Genomic DNA, 19,711 nt, shown 5'->3' on the forward strand with positions numbered 1-19,711 from the left:
CAGACCTACACTAATTAAAATAATTAAAAATAAAAGACTCTATGAGGTAAGGAACCTGAGTGAATGGATGTAGTATCCCTGATGCCTAGTGTTTATTTAACACACTAAAGGTACTCAAATAAATATTTATTGAATGAATGCATGAAATCTTTTTGGGTGATGCATTTGACAAAATCTCTCATATAATTAATTAAAAACTTATGAATTAAATTACTTCTAAGATCCTATTTTTAACTTCTTAAAAAAGTGATACAGTTACTTATATTGATTCCCAAATCCTCTTCCTTTTTACATTCAACTTTTATTTGGGAATTACAACATGATGAAATTAGGAATGTAAAACAAAAGACAGGCAGACTTTCTTTGCTGCTTCTTCCCTAGTTTTAAGGGGTTTTGAAGGCTTCCCTAATCACATTGACAATACTCAGGATCAAAATATCATCCCAGGGACACAGTCATTTAGTTTTTTAACAGCATGAAAAACTTAGCAGTGGTCAGAAAGTTGGCATGGAGAGAAAATAAAAAATGGAGCTGTTAAGTGAAATTAGAGCTTTTCCAGAAAATAAAATGATAAGATTTGATTAATCAGCTATATATTAGTACCACATAGAAAGTTCAAAATATCACATTACCGCAAATATCACAAAAGTATGTCACTCACATAGAACTCTCAAGTGTGTAAGAAAATTGATTTCCTACCTGTGAACCCCTTGTCAGTACATGTAAAAACTGAATGCCAAAAAGTCTAGCCATTTCACTGGTTTTCCCAATCAGGTCCAGCTGTTCTAACATCTGGAGATTTCCACGGACACGGCTAATATAGTGATCAACCATTTTCCATCTGTTAAAAAAAGAGAATCCATGCTATGAACATTAGGGAAAAGTGTGGATGCTTGAAACTAGTACTTTTAATTTTGCCAAAACCTACACATTAAAAACGAGGATTTAACTAGGCAGTCATGATGTGAGCCATTAGCAAAATATGTAAAGGAGTTAAACATTAGAAAATTTCATATATTTCAAAGGCATAAAACCTAGTGAAAATACACCAACTTTAAAGTAGTACTTGTAAGGATAATTATTCTCAGTATTTTGCTTGTTGTTACTCTATTTTTATTATAAGAAATTAACACTTTCTTAGGTGCTACTGCTGTCTCTATAGGTTTTTAAATAATACAATTATAATGCACTGTCTCTATAGGTTTTTAAAGAATGTGGAGGCTTTGGGTTATCACTACCAATACCAGCCTAAAAGCATGCCTACTAACTGTTCATGGGAAGAAACACATTAATTTGTTGATGATTTAGGAAAATAATGAGATTATACCTGGGGTAAATATATGTCAAATCAGTATTTTCTGTGAACACACAAATATTCTGTTCTTTGTGATTTAAATCTTTACATAAATTGATCTCTTTACCCTGCCTTTGTTGTTAATAATCAAACAACAACAAAAAACCTTCCACCAAAGCCAGGAACAAAAGTTGTTTTTTTTTTTTTTAAGATTTTATTTATTTGACAGATGGAGATCACAAGTAGGCAGAGAAGCAGGCAGAGAGGAGAAAGCAGGCTCCCTAGGAACAAAAGTTTTGACTGAGTATTAAAATGTAAAAATGATCTAAAGGTATATTAAAAAGAATAAACTTCATTCATTTAATGAAAGTAACGTTCAAATATTTTGCAACCTTTAATTACATGGCTTTTAGAACAATACAGTCATATAACTGTTCAATAAAAAAAGTCTTAAAAGTCATGATACATGACTAATACAGAAATACTGGAAAATGAACATGAAGGAAAAAAATCACCCTATAATAAAAAAGACTGATAATAACAAGTATTAGAGAGGGTATGGAGAAACTATAACCCTTATATACTGCTGGTGGGAATGTAAAATAGTGCAGTTGCACTGGCAAACAGTTTGGCAGTTCCTCAAACTGTTAAACATAGAGTTACTATAGAATTCACTGATTCCCCTCCTCAGTATATATCCAAGAATGAAAACATACATCTACACAAAAATCCAATACAAATGTTCTTAACAGCACTACTCGAAATAGCCAGAAAGTGGAAATAACCCAAGTGTCCATCAACTGATGAATGAATAAACAAAATGTGATATATATCCATATGATGGACTATTATTTGGCAATAAAAGGAAATGAAGTACTGACACATGCTACAATATGAATTAATCTGAACAACACACTAAGTCAGCTATAAAAGGCAACATATTGCGTGAATCTTTTTATAGGAAATATCCAGAACAGGCAAATCTGCAGAGAAAGAAAGCAGATTAATAGGGATGGGGGCAGAGAAGGGAGGACAGTAGGGTGATGACTAGGAGATGCAGGGTTCCTTCTTGGGGTAATGCAAATACTAAGATTTACTGTGGTAATGGTTGCACAACTGAATACATGAAAATCACTAAACTGTACACTTTAAATGGATGACTTATACGGTATGTGAATTCTGAGTAAAACTGTTAAAAAGAATTAAACAAAAACCTGTCTTAAAAATTTTATATTCAATTTTTAAATAGACAAAAAGAAATGTTCTATAAGTTGCATTTCTAACAATATATTGTGACTATTTCTACATGCTTATATATTTTTATATCTATTGAATATACTATTACAATTATAACATAATTCAATGGCTCTGTTATTGAGTATTTTTCATTACTATAAAAAATGCTGTGATGAACATCTTCATAGCTACATCTATGAACTGATACTGAAATATTTCCAAATAAAATATATATAAAAAAAAGATAAATTCCTAGATTTGGTCAAAAGGTCTGTTATGGTTTAGTTTTTAATATGTAGTGCATACTGCTTTCCAAAAGGCTTTAATAAATTACATTCAAGCTAATGATGATAAAGTGCTTGTTTTCTTTGCATCTTTGCCAACATTGGGGATTATAATATTTAAGTGATTACTAGTTTGACAGGTAAAAAATTCTATCACATTTTAATGTATTTTTTTAGACTGTCAAGGCAATAATACTGTATAATATGTATATTTGGTACAGTATGTATATTAATATGTAATAATCATGTAAGTGCTTCATTATGGTCAGTTTCTGGATATTTATTTTCCTTTGTATGGAGTATCTTTGCCTGGTTCCTCATTTTCCTCAACTTTCCATGCTGGTGTCCCACATTAGACAAAGCAGGCACTTCTCCCAGTCATGGACTAGCCTCATATAGGAGGTCTCCACCACTCATTCCAGCCAGAGATTCTGGGGGCCTCTACCAACTCATTCACTTTCCAGGTAGAAGCGGGCAGTTGTGGTTTCTGTTTACCTACTCTCTGTTGAGCAGAAGGTGGAGTTATGGTGTCTGATAGTCCAAACCACTGTCTTTTTTCTGTTGAACCTGTCAGAGCTCCAAGACTGGAAAGACAGATGGCAGTTCTCTGTGTAGCTGTGCAGGAGTTAGGGTACTGGATGCACGGATCTCTTTCTCTCTCCAGGGGGTAAGCTGAGAGGTGGTATTTGTCATCCACTCACTTTGTGCTAAGCAGTGGAGAAGGATCTATGGCATCTATCAGCCCATACCACCATCTCCATTTGGCTCTGCAGCTAGACTGGTGAACTTGTCAGAGCCCCTTTGGAAAAGTTGGGGTGCCGATATGCGAACCAACCCTTCTTCTGTGGGAGCAGAGAGCTGGGGGCCATTTTGTGATCATATGGCTCTGAGCCAGAGGCAGGGACTCTGGTAAGAGGGTGTCTTAAATCTCCCTCCAGCTTTGGTGATTCTGGTTCAGCATTCATCCAGGGCACAGGAGTCTTTCAATTAGTTTCTGGATTTCTCACAAAGGAAGTTTGTCTGTGAATTGTTGCTGAATCAGTGTGTTTATAGGGGAAAGAGGATCTATGGCTTCCCACTCCACCATCTTGCTGACATCACTCCTTATCTTTCCTGACATTTTGAAAGTATTTAAAAAGTGGACTTTTTAAATTAAAAGAGCAATCTTTTAAAATAAGATCACCTTCACAGGGCACCTGGGTGGATCATTGGTTAAATGACCTATTCTTTGTTCCAGCTCAGGTTGCGATCTCAGGGCCATGAGATCAAGCCCTGTGTTGGGCTCCGTGCTTAGCTCAGAGTCTGCTTGGAACTCTCTCTCTCACTGCCCTTCTACTCCTCCTTCCTGCTTGCTCTCTCTCTAAAATAAATAAATACATCTTTAAAAAAAGAAAATAAGATCACCTTCAATCCTACTTTCTAGTCCTATTTGGGTCGCCACAATGGTATAAAAAGAGAATGGAATTACATTGTGGTCTTTATTTTTTTTTATTAACATATATAATGTATTATTTGTTTCAGGGGTACAGGTCTGTGATTCATCAGTCTTACACAATTCACAGCACTCCCCATAGTAAATACTCTCCCCAATGTTTCTCACCCTCCTCCCCTCCAGCAACCCTCAGTTTGTTTCCTGAGATTAAGAGTCTCTTATGGTTTGTCTCCCTCTCTGGTTTCATCTTGCTTCATTTTTCCCTCCCTTCCCCTATGATCCTCTGTCTTATTTCTCCAATTCTTCACATCAGTGAGGTCATATGATAATTGTCTTTCTCTGTTTGACTTATTTCACTTAACATAGTACCCTCTAGTTCCATCCACGTCATTGCAAATGGCAAGATTTCATTTTTTTTTCAATGGCTGCATAATATTCCATTGTGTGTGTGTGTGTGTATATATATATATATATACTACAACTTCTTTTTTTTTTTTTTTTAAAGATTTTATTTATTTATTTGACAGAGAGAGATCACAAGTAGGCAGAGAGGCAGGCAGAGAGAGAGAAGAGGAAGCAGGCTCCCCGCTGAGCAGAGAGCCCGATGTGGGACTCAATCCCAGGACCCTGAGATCATGACCTGAGCCAAAGGCAGTGGCTTAACCCACCGAACCACCCAGGCGCCCTATACTACAACTTCTTTATCCATTTATCTGATGATGGATATCTAGGCTCTTTCCATAGTTTGGCTATTGTGGACATTGCTGCTATAAACATTTGGCTGCATGTGACATTGTGATCTTTAAAAAAATAATGTGACAAAGTAGAATTTTGTTAGGTAATTTTGTTGTTAAAGAATTATGCCATTCTCTTGGGGCACTTAGGTCATGATCTCAGGGTCCTGAGATCGAGCCCCGCATCGGGCTCTATGCTCAGCGGGGAGCCTGCTTCCTCCTCTTTCTGTCTGCCTCTCTGCCTACTTGTGATCTCTGTCTGTCAAATAAATAAATAAATAATCTTAATTTAAAAAAAAAAAAAGAATTATGCCATTCTCCTAATACTTTGGGAAACTCAAGTATAATAAGCAAATACAAGTTTTTATTTTTACCTATTTGTTAAATATTTTATTTATTTGAGAGCGAGAGAGTGAAAGAGGGAGCGGTCACAAGCAGCAGGGGGTGGGGGGAGGGTAAGTTGAGGGAGAAGCGGACTCCCCTGTGAGCAGAGAGCCTGATGTGGGACTCCATCCCAGGACCCTCAGATCATGACCTAAGCCAAAGGCAGACGCTTAACTGATTGAGCCACCCAGGCACCCAAACACAAGTTTTTATTTGGGGAAGAGGGAGGGAAATATAAAGTATAAGCTACTCATGATAGGCCTGGGTAGGTGATGAATGGATGAACTTAGAGCATCTTGAGGGCACAGGGTATTTTCTGGGATAGGGCATGTAAGAAGAAAGTGACAAAAAGAATTAAGTAGTCTAAGTAAAAACTCAGTTACTCTGAACTTTTTTCTTTGGATTGGTTCTACATCCAGGAAATGAAGAAAAAAATTCTGAATATTATCTTCTTGAGCAACATAACCTTCTGTTACTGACATATAGCTCCTACCTCAGAAACTGGCATAGTATTCCAAACTATTGCTTGGAAAGCAGATAAAATAAGAATGCTACTATGAGTTCCCTAGATCATGAATATTAGAGATTAGGAAGGTTTTATAAGCTGGCTGAGGAATCTAAACATGGTATGGAAAAATACATTCTAACAACATAACTCTGAGAACTTAACTCATTTATATAAATCAAGGGCTTTCAGGAGACCAAATGTGAATTTACAAAAACAAAATGATAATAATCAGGGCTCCCTCATACTTTACAAACAGATTTAATACAAGAAATTCTTGACTCTTGCAAATTCCTTTAATTTCCAAGGCAATTTATAAAAAATGTGCCTATTTACTTAAAACACTGTAGAAAGAAAGTGCAAATTATTATTTTTTTAGCAAATGCAAATAATTCACTTAAATTTAAAAATAAAATTGTGTGATCTTCCAAAGTGTCTCCAAAGAAAAATCTCTCCACGTAAAACAAGCCATCTAACATAAATGGTCTAATAACTAGTTCAAGTCCTTTATGTAGTATGTTAGGTCCAGCTCTCTATTTCACCTCGCGAAAGCAATTACTTATCCTAGATAATGCCTAATTAGAGGTAGCAAAATATGCATTTAATGCATTTTAGGGCTCATAAATAAACCACCAAATGTAGCTTTCAATGTTAAACTTAATACTATTATTAAAAGTTTGAGTTTGGGATGCCTGCGTGGTTCAGCGGGTTGAGCATCTGATTCTTGGTTTCGGCTCAGGTCATGATCTCCGGTCATGAGATCAAGCCTGCATCGGGCTCCACGCTCAATGGGGAGTCAGCTTGAGATTCTCTCTCACCCTCTGTTCATTACCCCGCTCGTGCACGCACACACTCTCTCTCTCTAATAAATTAATCTTTTCTTTTTTTAAAGATTTTATTTATTTTTATATTTGACACAGAGAGAGACAGAGATCACAAGCAGGCAGAGAGGCAGTCAGAGGCAGAGAGAGAAGCAGGCTCCCCACTGAGCAAGGAGCCCGATGTGGGGCCTGATCCCAGGACCCTGAGATCACGACCTGAGCTGAAGGCAGTGGCTCAACCCACTGAGCCACCCAGGTGCCCCTCTAATAAAGAAATCTTTAAAAAATAAATAAAAGCTTCATTTTATTTATTGATAACTTCTAAACTTCTATTTCTGTCTTTGATCATAAGCTTAGTGCTTTCTGTGACTTCACACTTCACTTCCTTTAGATTCTTCAGAAGAGATCAGAGATGACATACTCAGAAAGCAGTTTGCCCAAATATTTCAAATTGTTTTTGAAGCTATATTTCCATCCTCACCATCATGTGGCCTTACAATTCAAAGAGCAGAACTTCATTCATTTCAAACTCTGGACATATTAATTTCAGGACTTTTTTTTTTAATATATAGCTATTTTCTAAGCTTATTACTCCTGTTTTACCTTCAACTTAAAGAAAAGTGGGGGTGGGGATTTTCACTTCTGACAATGATGGAATAAATGGCACTGGACTAGCTTTCCTGCTTTGATAAACTGGGCAAAGAACGACAGGCAATGGAAGACTGTGCTAGTGAACCCCAGCCCATGTGGAGATAATTCTAATTATGCTAGAATTTAAGTAGTTTGTCTTGCTAAGCTGAGGAGGCAAAGATCAGAGTTCAGGCAGTTCATAGCTAGAAACTGAGGGACTGAGTGTCTGTGCAAGCAGCAAAGGTTAGCAGTCAGAAATACAGGTGGGGGTTTCCTGTGAGTAACTGGCCCAGGGCTGTGCTGAAAATGAGGAAGATGAAACCAAGTGATGCTTACTAAGGAGCAGCCACTGTGAGCTTGGGTTTGGAACAAAACTATTCAGGCAGTGCTCAGGTTGGAGGCCCAGCAACACTAGAGAGGAGAGACCTCATTATCCCTTTATTAATAAGGTGGGCATCTACCTGGGAGTCCAGAAAAACCATGCCTTAGGAGGCCTTTGCCCTAGATAAAGGCCTACTCCAGACAAACCTAAAACCAAGCACTAACAATATGCAAATGAAACGGTTTGGAGACTGAATCCTGCCAAGTTTGAGGGGCGTAGAAAACACTTGGGCTTACCAGAGAATCACCTTAACAAAGCATAAAAACCAGGTTTACGTAAGTTCAAGGTGATTGGCCAATAACTGAATTACCAACTTGAACAAAAATAAACACGCTTCACAGAAGATAACAAAAATCCAGAATGTGTACAAGAAAATATCAACAACAGCCATTATATAATCATGCAAAGAAATAAACAAAAAATATAACCCATAAGACTGATGAACCATAGGCCTGTACCTCTGAAACCAGCAATAAATTATGTTAATTATTGAATTTAAATTTAAAAAATGTTTTAAAAAAATATGACCCAGTTAAGAAAAAAAGCAGTTAAACAGAAACTAATACTGAGATAGCCAGATGTTGAATTTAGTAACTACTATAGATATGTTCAGGAATCTAAGGAAAAAAATATTTAAAAGATTAAAAGAAATATAGTCTTAATGTGCAAATAGACAGGGCAACAAAATATGGAAACTATAAAAAGAAAGAACCAAATGAGAACTTGGGAACTAAAAATACAAAAACTGAAATATAAAACGTATTGGCTGGCCTTAACAGCAGATCGGTGATGACAGAAGGAAGTTAGTGAATCTAAAGATAGGTGGTTAGAGAAAACACTGAAGAAAAATGCACAGAGCCTCAAAGATCTGTGGGACACTGTCAAATAGTTTAATACACATGTAATTTGGAGTCTTAGAAAAAAGTAAGTGGGGGGCCGAAAAAAATATTTAAATAGCCAAAAATTTCCTAAATTTGATGAAAAACATCAATTTAAAAATCCATGAAGCACAGCAAACACCAAGAAAGTTATATAAATTCTTAAAAATCCACATTTATGAATATCATAGTGAAATTACTGAAAAGTAAAGGTAAAGAGAAAAACCTTGAAAGCAACCAGGAAAAAAAAAAAATCACAGAATTCTGCTTCAGATAAAGAAAGCTGCAGAAGGATATCACTCCAATTATAAAGAGCTCAATAATCTACAAAATCATGTTTTCTTAAGGCCATCAGAAAGTTGAGGCTACAAGAGAACCAGGTGAATTAAAATTTACAGGGTGACAAATACATCTAAAGACAGACAGGACACGTAACTTACTTCATCTTTGGCAGAACACTGGCAGCACAGGCAGCACCATAAAAGCACTTAAGAGTGAAACCATTAATGCTAATAAATTCTTAAAGGTCAGGGATGGGCCAACATGACAGTTTATAATCGCTGGGAACCCCAGATACCAGAGGAGTATTTTTCCATGGGCCCCCCCTCCAAGCCTCGGGGCTGGGCAGGGCACAAAGGAATGAAATCCTGCATCTTTCTCTGACTTTTCTCTCCTGTGAAGCAAAGCCTTGAGCTGCTGCAGCCTGGCAGGAAACTCTAATCCTCAGGATTTAAGCAGAGATCCACTATCTCTGGGGAAAGAAAAGATGCAAAATATGTCTGCTGCTGGGAAAGGGGTAGTTGCAAAAACTGCACCTGAAGGAAGGGCAGGCAAGCTCCCCTGTTCCAACTGTGGGTCTTGTACTAAGTAACAAGCAACAGCTGTCTACCACTGGGAAAGAGGCAGGGAACTTTTCCATCATAGATTCCAAGCAAGGAAACTGCGCTGATGAGGAAGGAATTGTACAAAGCAGAGGTCCACTGCTCTGTGAGAAGTCCAGGACTGTTGAGAAAGCCTCATCCCCAAGCCCCAGGAGAATAGGAACCTCTAAAGACTGACTCCGGATCAGGAGAGCTGAGTAATGCCCCTGCCTCCACTATAAATCTTACACACAGGAACAGTAGCAGTCAGCTATTCATGAAGTCTGACTTTGAAAAAAATGTACTGCATACACTGGAAAAACGAGGAGAATGACTATTGATTTCTCATTAGAAATGGAGGCCAGAAGAAAAGGGAGTGAAATCTTTAAAATGGTGGAAGAAAAAAAAATCTCAACCCCAGAATTAGACACTGAAAATACCCTTCAAATATAAGGATGTGATAAAGACATTTTCAGATAAATAAAGGCTGAGAGAATTTATTGCCAGCCAACTAGCAGCAGAACTGCCAAAGGAAACAATTAAGCAGTTTCTTAAAATATTAAACATACTAACCATGTGACCCTGCAATTCTACTTCTAGAGAAATGAAAATGTGTATTCACATACAGGCTTGCATGCAGTTTTATTCATAACAGTCTCAAATGAGAAACAACCCAATTGTCCATCAACAGGTGATCGGATAAATATATTGTGGTATATTCATACAACTGGATATCACTTAGTAATAAAAATGAACAAGTTACTGGCTTATGCAACAACATGGCTGAATCTCAAAAATTATTATGCCTTCTTGAAGGAACCCAGAGAAAAATAGGTAGATTGTAAATAATTCTATTTATATGAAGTTCTAGAACTGGCAAAACTGATCTGTAGTAATAGAAATTCAATTAGTACTTACCTGGATGCTTCAGGGACGGTAGGTTGACTATCTATCCTGGGGTGGCGGTTACAGGGTGTATACCTTTTGTAAAGTCGTGGCATAATACAATTTAAATGTGTGCATTTTATTGTATGTTAAGTTATACTCTAATAATACTCATTTTAACAGGGATATTATCCTCTTCAGAGTTATAAAACATTACCTGTACAGATCTGTCTTGTTATCAAACCAATCCGATAACACTCGAAAGGTAAAGAGGGGAAAACGCTGATGAAGAACATGAAAGCTCACATTTTCAAAGGTATAGTTAGTTAGAGCCACCTAAAAGAAAACACACAAAAAACCAACAAAACCAAGACTTCATTATAATAATGTTTGTAATTACGTGCAAATTTTGTTCTAAAAGATCTGTAATATTACTTCAAACTTTTCACGGTAGATATGAAAGCTACCTGTAAAAATGATTTGTTACAAGTGAATCATAAATAATTGAAAACTATGTATATATAGTCTTCTAGGTGGAAATACTCAAAGTAAGCTAATATTTAATTGGAAACAATCAGACCAGATGAGTTCAACTTGGTCATGACATACTTAGGAGATCTCAGTTTTTATCACTTTTTTTAATACTCTATGCCAATACAAATACTGACAGAAGCATTTTAAAAAAACTTTTAAAAAGTTTATTTATTTTTTTAAGTAATTTTTACATCCAGTGTGTGGGGCTTGAACTTGACCCTGGGATCAAGAGTCGCATACTCTTCTGACTAAGCCAACCAGGTACCCCTGACAGAAGCATTTTTACAATATGACAGTCTTTTCAGTATAATGTCTTGAAGACATTGCCTTTAATATCTGCAGGGAAGGAAATGTCCAGACTTTTCAAATCTTTTCTTTTTTGTTTACATAGAGAACAATGTTTATAGTTGTGTGTGCAGTGGGGGTCTACAACAAGAAGCATATATTTTCAAACATTTTAACAATTTAACAACTTTTGCAAATAATTTTCAGGCTTCCACAGCTGTATTCTCACTGTGAAAGGGACTGTGAATCCCTTGCTTGCTCACGCATAAGTGTATTAAATCCATATACAGATTTAGTATTTTTTGCCTATTAGTGACTGTTGCACTTGTAATGTTTTGGTTGAGATGTTAAATGGTAGACGAGTACTGTGGACATTAATGTGGGAAGTAATTTTAATCATGTGTAATTGGTCACAAGGCCTAAACTGCAGTAACTACTGCTGCTTTACTTAGCAGTGTCTTGTTGCTTTGTATGCATTAACTGGGTGTGAAGATTGTGGGTCTATCCAATAGGGAGCCGCAGTATTTAAATTGAGCAATCTAATGTTACAACTACTTTGATGTGGCCAAATGTAGACTAAAAGCCTTAACTAAAGTGGTGCAATTTTGTAGAGCTTAGCATTAGTAGTTCAAAAAATCTTGATTGCCATGCCAAAAACCTCCCCAAATCAAAAAACCCAAACCAAAACAAAACAAAAAAAAAGCAAGTTAATTTTCTGTTCTTTCCATACTCACATTTTGGTCCATGAAGACATGCTAATTAACAGAATTCCACAGATTCAAGAGTTATCTAGTTAAGGTCAGGCATTCATCCTGCTTCCAAGAATTACATTGGTGTTAAGACCCAATACGTGGACATTACAGATACTTAATTTCATTCCCAAAGCAAAAGATTAAAAGGAAATGGCAGAAATGTTTCTTCATCCTCAGAATATGTAGGAAAAAGGGGCACCTGACTGGCACAGTCTGTTAAGTGTCGGACTCTTGGTTTCAGCTCAGGTTGTGATCTCATGGGTTGTAAGCCTGAGCTCTGCCACAGGCTCCATGCTCAGCAAGGTGTCTGCTTAAAGATTCTCTCCTACTGCTCCTCCCCACCTGTACATGCTCTCCCAAATAAATAAATCTTTTAAAAAATATATAGGAAAAAGTATGTTAATGGGAAAAGAATACTAAAATGGGTCCGGGGCACCTGGGTGGTTCAGTGGGTTAAGCCTCTGCCTTTGGCTCAGGTCATGATCTCAGGGTCCTGGGATCGAGTCCCACATCGGGCTCTCTGCTCAGCGGGGAGCCTGCTTCCTCCTCTCTCTCTGCCTGCCTCTCTGCCTACTTGTGATAGCTCTCTCTGTCAAATAAATAAAAATCTTTAAAAGAAAAAAAGGGGGTCCAAATTCATAAAACATACTTTACCTAAATACTATCTCAGAAACACCTATGGGACACAAACAATCTAGACAATGGCAGGCATTTTCAATGGAAAATGGAATGAGGAATCTGCAGTCCTCATTTGTGGGACAACTTGGGAGGAACAATTAAATAGCACTTCACATTTGTATATTATAATTTTAAAATATTTTCTTTTCCACTTCTGCAATCCAGCAGGTATAAAACAGGGACTGAATTTTAAAGACTAATCTGTGTATGATCCAAACTGGTCTTACTCTATCTACAATTTCTATCAACCTCCAGAACGACAGCACTGCAATTAGCACTTGCAAGCACACACACATGCATACACAAGAGTTTTAAACTTTGGGACAAGCCTATTCTAGAATCACCAGTACAAAGCAGGTATTAACCCATTATCTTGGAAGTAAGTCACCATTTTTTCCAATAATCATTACTGGCCTGGAGTACTTCTCTCAAAAATGACTCATTTTATTATTAAATCTCCATATTTGAGTGACTCTTCTACCTGCTAATGAATATTTTCATTTGGTTGTTATTTTTATTGTTGTTTTAATTCTCATTTAGTGTTACAGAAAATGAAGCCAAACATCTGATCTCTGGTAGTTACAAGATTACCTAACACAGAGTATATACTTTAGACCAAATCTAAACTTTTGTTGGATATGTCTCCATTATCATAAGCAATCAAAAAAAATTGCTACAGAAAAGGTCACTTTCTTGTCCTATAGCTCTCTCATTAGGAAAAATTTTGAAGCTTGCCACGTAAGTTGACCTATAAGGATTAATTAGCAGATTTTATAACTCAAATTAAACTTAAAATCTTAAGAAATTGGTTCCCAATATCTGAGACAGATGGCATATCTATGTTCTGGGTTGATTTTATTTTAAACAGAACAATATCACAAATTGAATTAAAACTAAACAAGTATTATAATCTTACAATACCTATTTGAGTCACTCTACTCTGAGTCTTCTTGGTGTCACAGGAGCATTAATACACTTAGCTACAATCCTAGCTTTAAGTAAAACTAAAGAAGCAAAACATGAACTCTAAAATTAGGAAGATCTATCTTTAGGGCGCCTGGGTGGCTCAGTGGGTTAAGCCCCTGCCTTCAGCTCAGGTCATGATCCCAGGGTCCTGGGATCGAGTCCCGCATCAGGCTCTCTGCTCAGCAGGGAGCCTGCTTCCTCCTCTCTCTATCTGCCTGCCTCTCTGTCTACTTGTAATCTCCCTCTGTCAAATAAATAAATAAATAAAATCTTAAAAAAAAAAAAAAAAAAAAAAAAGATCTATCTTGAGAATGTTCCAATCTTTAGAGAGTTATTTACTCTAGAAGTTGAAGTATGGATCCAGAAATAAGTAGTAGGAGTTACTTGTTTCCAGGGGAAATCTAAATAAGTCAAACATTATATAAATGTACTATGTAGATCAAAGTCAGAATTGATATAAAGAAAGTGTTACAATGCTTGTACATTTATTTATTGATAAAGGAATGGTCTGATAGAGGTATAGTTACACTTCCATTCACAGCTGTAGTCAATGTGCAAAACACAATAGTTAATCACTTCAGAAATAAACTTACTCAGAACTAGGAGAGGCGGTCAGAATTAGCACAGGGGAACAGAGAAAATAAAGATAAAAGAAAAATGGAAAGAGATCATAAGTACCTGTGCCCTATATCCTCTATCACCTTATTCCCTCAGTTGTTCCTCATTACCTGAGTCTTCAGTTAAAAATTTTTTTTGATTGACCCATACTTCATATAAAGAAATGGACAACAATTTTATGTGAAGAATTCATGAATTTTTATGTATATATACAACCATGTAACCACCACCCATATGAAGATACAAAAAATTTCTAGGATAGGGAGCCTGGGTGGTTCAGTTAGTTAAACAACTGCCTTCAGCTCAGGTCATGATTCCAGGGTCCTGGGATAGAGCCCCGAACTGGGGTCCCTACTCAGGGGGGACCTGCTTCTCCCTCTCCCTGCCACTCCCCCTGCTTATGCTCTCTGTCAAATAAGTAGATAAAATCTTAAAAAAAAAAAAAAAAAAGAAATTTCTAGGACACTGGAAGACTGTCCTCAGAGAGCTTAGTATATATATTTATTTTATACATATTTATATTTAAAATGAAATATACACTAAGCTCTCTGAAGACAGACAGCATGCCTACAATGAGTCTGAGTCTTAACCCCTTACTAGCTAATGAGGCTTTCAACATGTCACTAATCTCTGTGAGCATCAGTTTTCTTTATTTGGAATAGTACCTCACTATTTTTGTTGTCTTATTTATGTTGCAAGTTTGTATCAAAATTTAAAGGTGACCAAGTCTGTAAAAGTGCCTTATAAATGATAAACAACATACAAATGGGAGTACACAAATAATGGGTACGTTATTCTACTTCCATATAATCTTCATTGTCCATCACGTTGTCTTATTTAAAAGCATCTGACATGCTTATTGACAAACTAAAATTGTAATAGGGAACATTAGAAACAGATTCTGATGTTGCCAGACTGAGGTAATGGGAGGCTTACATGCTTGTGTGGAAAACACCTGACTTTTCTAGTGGCTCTGCTGGGAGTGTTCTCTTCTGGTTCTTCGTTTTAGACTGCTTCTTAGGATCTGATTTTCTGTCTATACCTCAAAATGTTTTCATTCACAAAAATGTCTTTTGGCTCAATCCTGATCACTCTCTCCATTCCCTTCTTGGTCAGTTCATCAACTCTCATGTAACTTCTATCTCTAATCTACACCTTTACCTCATATTTGGGACTTTCCTTTTTACATTTTTTTTTTTAAAGATTTTATTTATTTGAGAGAAAGTGAGAGGAAGCACAAGCAGGGGGAGGGACAGAGGGAGAAGCCAACTTCCTGCTAAGCAGGTCGATGGACTCTGGGCTTGATCCTGCAGGACCTGAGCAGATGGCAGCAGCTTAACAACTGAGCCACCAGGCATTCCCCTGTTAACATTCCTATTTACATTTCCCATTTACATATTTGGGACTTTGCTATCTTCACCTGGTTACCTGACTGATAGCTCATGCCCTTTTTTTCCCACCTAACTGGGATCTTAAATCATTGAGGCCAGAACCCTGATAATTATTCTTGACACCTTTTCCTCTTCATCGTACTGTACATCATTTATCCTCTAAATTGTTTTTTGAATCCTTATACGACTGCCAACTTTCACTTGAGTTACCCCAATAATCTTCTCATGGGTTTCCTATCTTTAAATTTGTCCTCTTCCATGCTGCCACCAGAGCTAGGTCTAAGGCAAATTCACATGTCACTGCCTCCGTCCACCTCAGCCACCCACTCCCATGATCTTACTCCAAGTTCTACCACCACCAATAATTACCCCGTCCATAATCTCAGGCATCCTATTCTCTGACCACCATCTCCCATCTAGTACCCCAGCCTCCCTCTGCTCCTTATCTAGCTCAAATTGCACAACTGCAATCACAACCTTGCACATACCATTTCTTTCTGTGCCTCTCTCCTGCTCTGTGATTAACTAGCTAATCAATTAATTATTTTTTCACAAAGCTATAACCCTTTGCGAGTTGTAGTTGAATCTAACCATCTATAACTTACATTTGTGAATTTGAACAGAGCTGGCAGGTTATCGCTTTAATTTTCTGATGCAAATCTCAAGTGGGCCGTCCATGCTACCTAGCTTTTATACTATATTTTCTTAATTAACCACTCCTGAATTCTCCTAGATAACAAAAAGTCCCTCTACTATGCTTATTCTCAGTTGAGAACTCTGACTCCTTTTTTTACTGAGAAAACTGAAGAAGTCAGAAGAGAACTTTGACAAACTCTCATCAACATATCCACCTACCTACCAACATCTGCAACCATATAATCTGCCTCTCTACCTGTGAAAACAGAGGAACTGGCTATACTCCCCCCCCACCAAGATTTTTATTTATTATGAGAGAGACAGAGAGTGAGCAAGGGAGAGCACAAGCAGTGGTAAGGACAGAGGGAGAGGGAGGAGCAGACTCCCCACTGAGCAGGGAGCCCAATGCGGGGGGAGGGGGGGGCCTCAATCCCAGCATCTGGGATCATGACCTGAGCCAAAGGCAGATGCTTAACTAACTGAGTCACCCAGACTACCCCCCAGCTATACCCTTAACTGATCTAACCCCAGGCTCAAATTTGTGGAGCAGAGATAGCAATAAATAAGTATTTGGTACTTGGCAAATTCTTGAAAGGCCTGGATTAAGGTGATATCCAGACCTCTAAACACTATCTTCTGGGCAAAGGGTCATTTATTCTTTCATTTAAGCAGTCAACAAGTATGTCATGAGTACTATTTACGAGGCACTGTGTTTGTTACTGAGGATTCAAAGTCCAGAGGGAACAGCAGTAATTTTAAGTAAAGCAGGACAGTGAAGGGGTATAGAGAGGAAATAAAAATAAGGACATCTGAATTTTTTTTTTGGACAGACAGCTCACAAGTAGGCAGAGATGCAGGCAGAGAGAGAGGAGGAAACAGGCTCCCCAACGAGCAGAGAGCCAGATGTGGGGCTTGATCCCAGAACCCTGGGATCATGACCTGAGCTGAAGGCAGAGGCTTTAACCCACTGAGCCACCCAGGCGCCCCAGGACATCTGAATTTTATATAAAGAAACCCAATTCCTTATGTGAAAGAATTACTGTGTGCTGGTGTCCAAAAGAACTGCAGAGGGCATGCTTAGAAAGTCAAATGTTTTATATAAATCTAGAAGAGCAAGAAAGATCATAGTGAATAATAAGTGTATAATAGAAAGTACATAGTGAGAAAGTAGTTTCAAATAGGGAAGCAACTGAAGAATACAGCTTTCTTTTAAATATAAACATCTTATCTGATATTATCCAAAGTCCAAAATCTGAGAATAAACCAATTTACAGGAGGTATCTTTTTACATTTTAATAAAAGAAATCAGGCAACTTCAAGGGTGCAAATATGGTCTAAGATCTTATGATCTCACATTTTTGTTTAAAGAATTATTTCTCTGAGTGATTGCAAATATGATCATTTGTTGAAATTTATAGTACCAAAGATCCTTATCTGGACCCCCAAAGCCTTGACTGGAAGCTGCTATTAACTATTTCCAAGTACTGTCTTTCCAATTTACCTTCTTAGTCTGACCCAGTTTTTAAATAAACTTAATTCCTTCCTATGTGTAGACTAAATTTTTCTTACTTAATAAATCAGAAAGACCAAGTTGAATTCATCTAGCAAAAATGAAATTATACAACATTTGACAAATATAACATAAAACTTTAAGGCAGTTGTAGACTTTTCTAGCTACTGCTATCTAGACAAAAATGAAAAAATTAAAACACATCAATAACATTAAATAGTCCTGTAGCTTTGCATTTTAGAATGTAATATTTAGTTTTGTAACTCTATTTAAGTATAACAAAAATAACATATAAAGAAGCATCAAATTACATAAGTAGATTATACTAATACTCTACAATAACTAAGATAGTTATACCATCCTAATCTCTTATTTCCAATAAGATTTTAGATGAAGTACGTTACCTCATTTCTCATGATTCTCCAAAGATTTAGTGTAATTCGGCCAACAATATTTATTTCACTCATTGTATCTGATCCATAGTCATCTCTTTCAGGTGCAAATCTGTTCTCAATTTTGTCATCTACAGAAATGAATATAGATCGCATCAGGACTCACAGAAACCAAATTTCCAAGCAAATTATGCCAAATAAAATGAGAATAAAAGTTAAAAAGAAAAATTAAAGATGAAATGTGATCATCTATTTTGTATTAGACTTAAGGAATAATCACTATTTTGATTAAAACAATTTTCTTTCCTCTAAGTTATGAAAGAATTTTGGAATGTCTCTGAAAATTTTATTTCTTAAATAATAAAAATGTGTATAAACACATATTTAAAAAAAATAAACACTTTCACTTTAAATTTGGGAATTTCTGGTGCTATTCTTATGACACCTAACACTACAGCATTTCTTTGGTGTTAGGATGAATATGTTTATTCTTACACTGGTCATTTCCTGGAAAACATGGTAGCATTTTTTTTTTTAAGATTTCATTTATTTGACAGAAAGATCACAAGTAGGCAGAGAGAGAGAAAGGAGGAAACAGGCTCCCTGCCGAGCAGAGAGCCGGATGTGGGGCTTGATCCCAGGACCCTGAGATCATGACCTGAGCCGAAGGCAGAGGCTTTAACCCACTGAGCCCCCTAGGCACTCCAACATGGTAGCATTTTTAACCTGAACAACTCTCTGAAAATTTGACATCAATTAATGATGTTCTTATTCAGAATGAAAATTCTAACTTTGTATGGACAACTAGATGAAAAACAGAGTTTTGAGTCTAGTTTCTTGGGTGATGATTTTAACTAGAATAGAAATTAAAGTATGTTTCTTTTATATAACACTCGGTATATACAAATGTTATTAATTAGAGGATCTGGAATAATATATGTATTTATCATATATGGAATGTCTATTATGTCCTAAGAACTTTCTTATTCTACTTTTAACCTAGCCACTTTATAATGCTAGCATAATTTCCATTTTGCATCGTAGTAAATTCTACTCAGAAATGTTATTATCTTGGCTCAGGTCACACAGTAACAGAACCAGTACAGTAAACCAGGGTTACCTGATTCCAGAGACCATGTACATACACTCATCCCTCTTTATTTTTTTTAAAGATTTTATTTATTTGACAGAAAGAGAGCGAGTGAGAGAGGGCACAAACACGTGGAGCAGCAGGCAGAGGGAGAAGGAGAAGCAGGCTACCCACTGAGCAGAGAGCTGGATGTGGGGTCCAGGACTCTGATCATGACCTGAGCCGAAGACAGATGCTTAACTGACTGAGCCACCCAGGTGCCCCCCCTTTTCTTTATTTCAAAAGATGATGTTTAAAAGTTTATTTCATTTAACATTTACATAATGTTTACTATGTTCTTAGGCACTGTTCTTAGCACTTCACAATTGCTATATGAGAGAAGTTTTACTGTCACCCGCATTTTGCAGATGAACAAAGTGAAGTATAAATAGGTTAAGTAACATGTTTGACATCACAAAGCTAGGAAACAGGAGAGCCAGGATTTGAACCCTGGCTATCTTTGTGCAGACTCTATACTCTTTATATTGCCCCCTA

At 36.9% G+C, this 19,711-nt stretch overlaps 1 protein-coding gene across 3 annotated transcripts in view; it reads right to left on the reverse strand.

The window, feature by feature from the left end:
- REV3L (REV3 like, DNA directed polymerase zeta catalytic subunit) overlaps window positions 1-19,711 on the reverse strand; it is a 184,304-nt gene that overhangs the window by 35,822 nt on the left and 128,771 nt on the right. For all 3 annotated transcript variants that reach the window (XM_059401212.1, XM_059401213.1, XM_059401214.1), the window contains exons 20-22: window positions 18,100-18,218; window positions 10,543-10,661; window positions 700-841 (exon numbers count right to left, since the gene is read on the reverse strand). In XM_059401212.1, the coding sequence (XP_059257195.1) occupies window positions 700-841; window positions 10,543-10,661; window positions 18,100-18,218 (380 nt within the window). The remainder of the gene's footprint in view (window positions 1-699; window positions 842-10,542; window positions 10,662-18,099; window positions 18,219-19,711) is intronic.

Source organism: Mustela nigripes, chromosome 5 (assembly GCF_022355385.1).
Source record: "Mustela nigripes isolate SB6536 chromosome 5, MUSNIG.SB6536, whole genome shotgun sequence".
Taxonomy (NCBI): Eukaryota; Metazoa; Chordata; class Mammalia; order Carnivora; family Mustelidae; genus Mustela; species Mustela nigripes.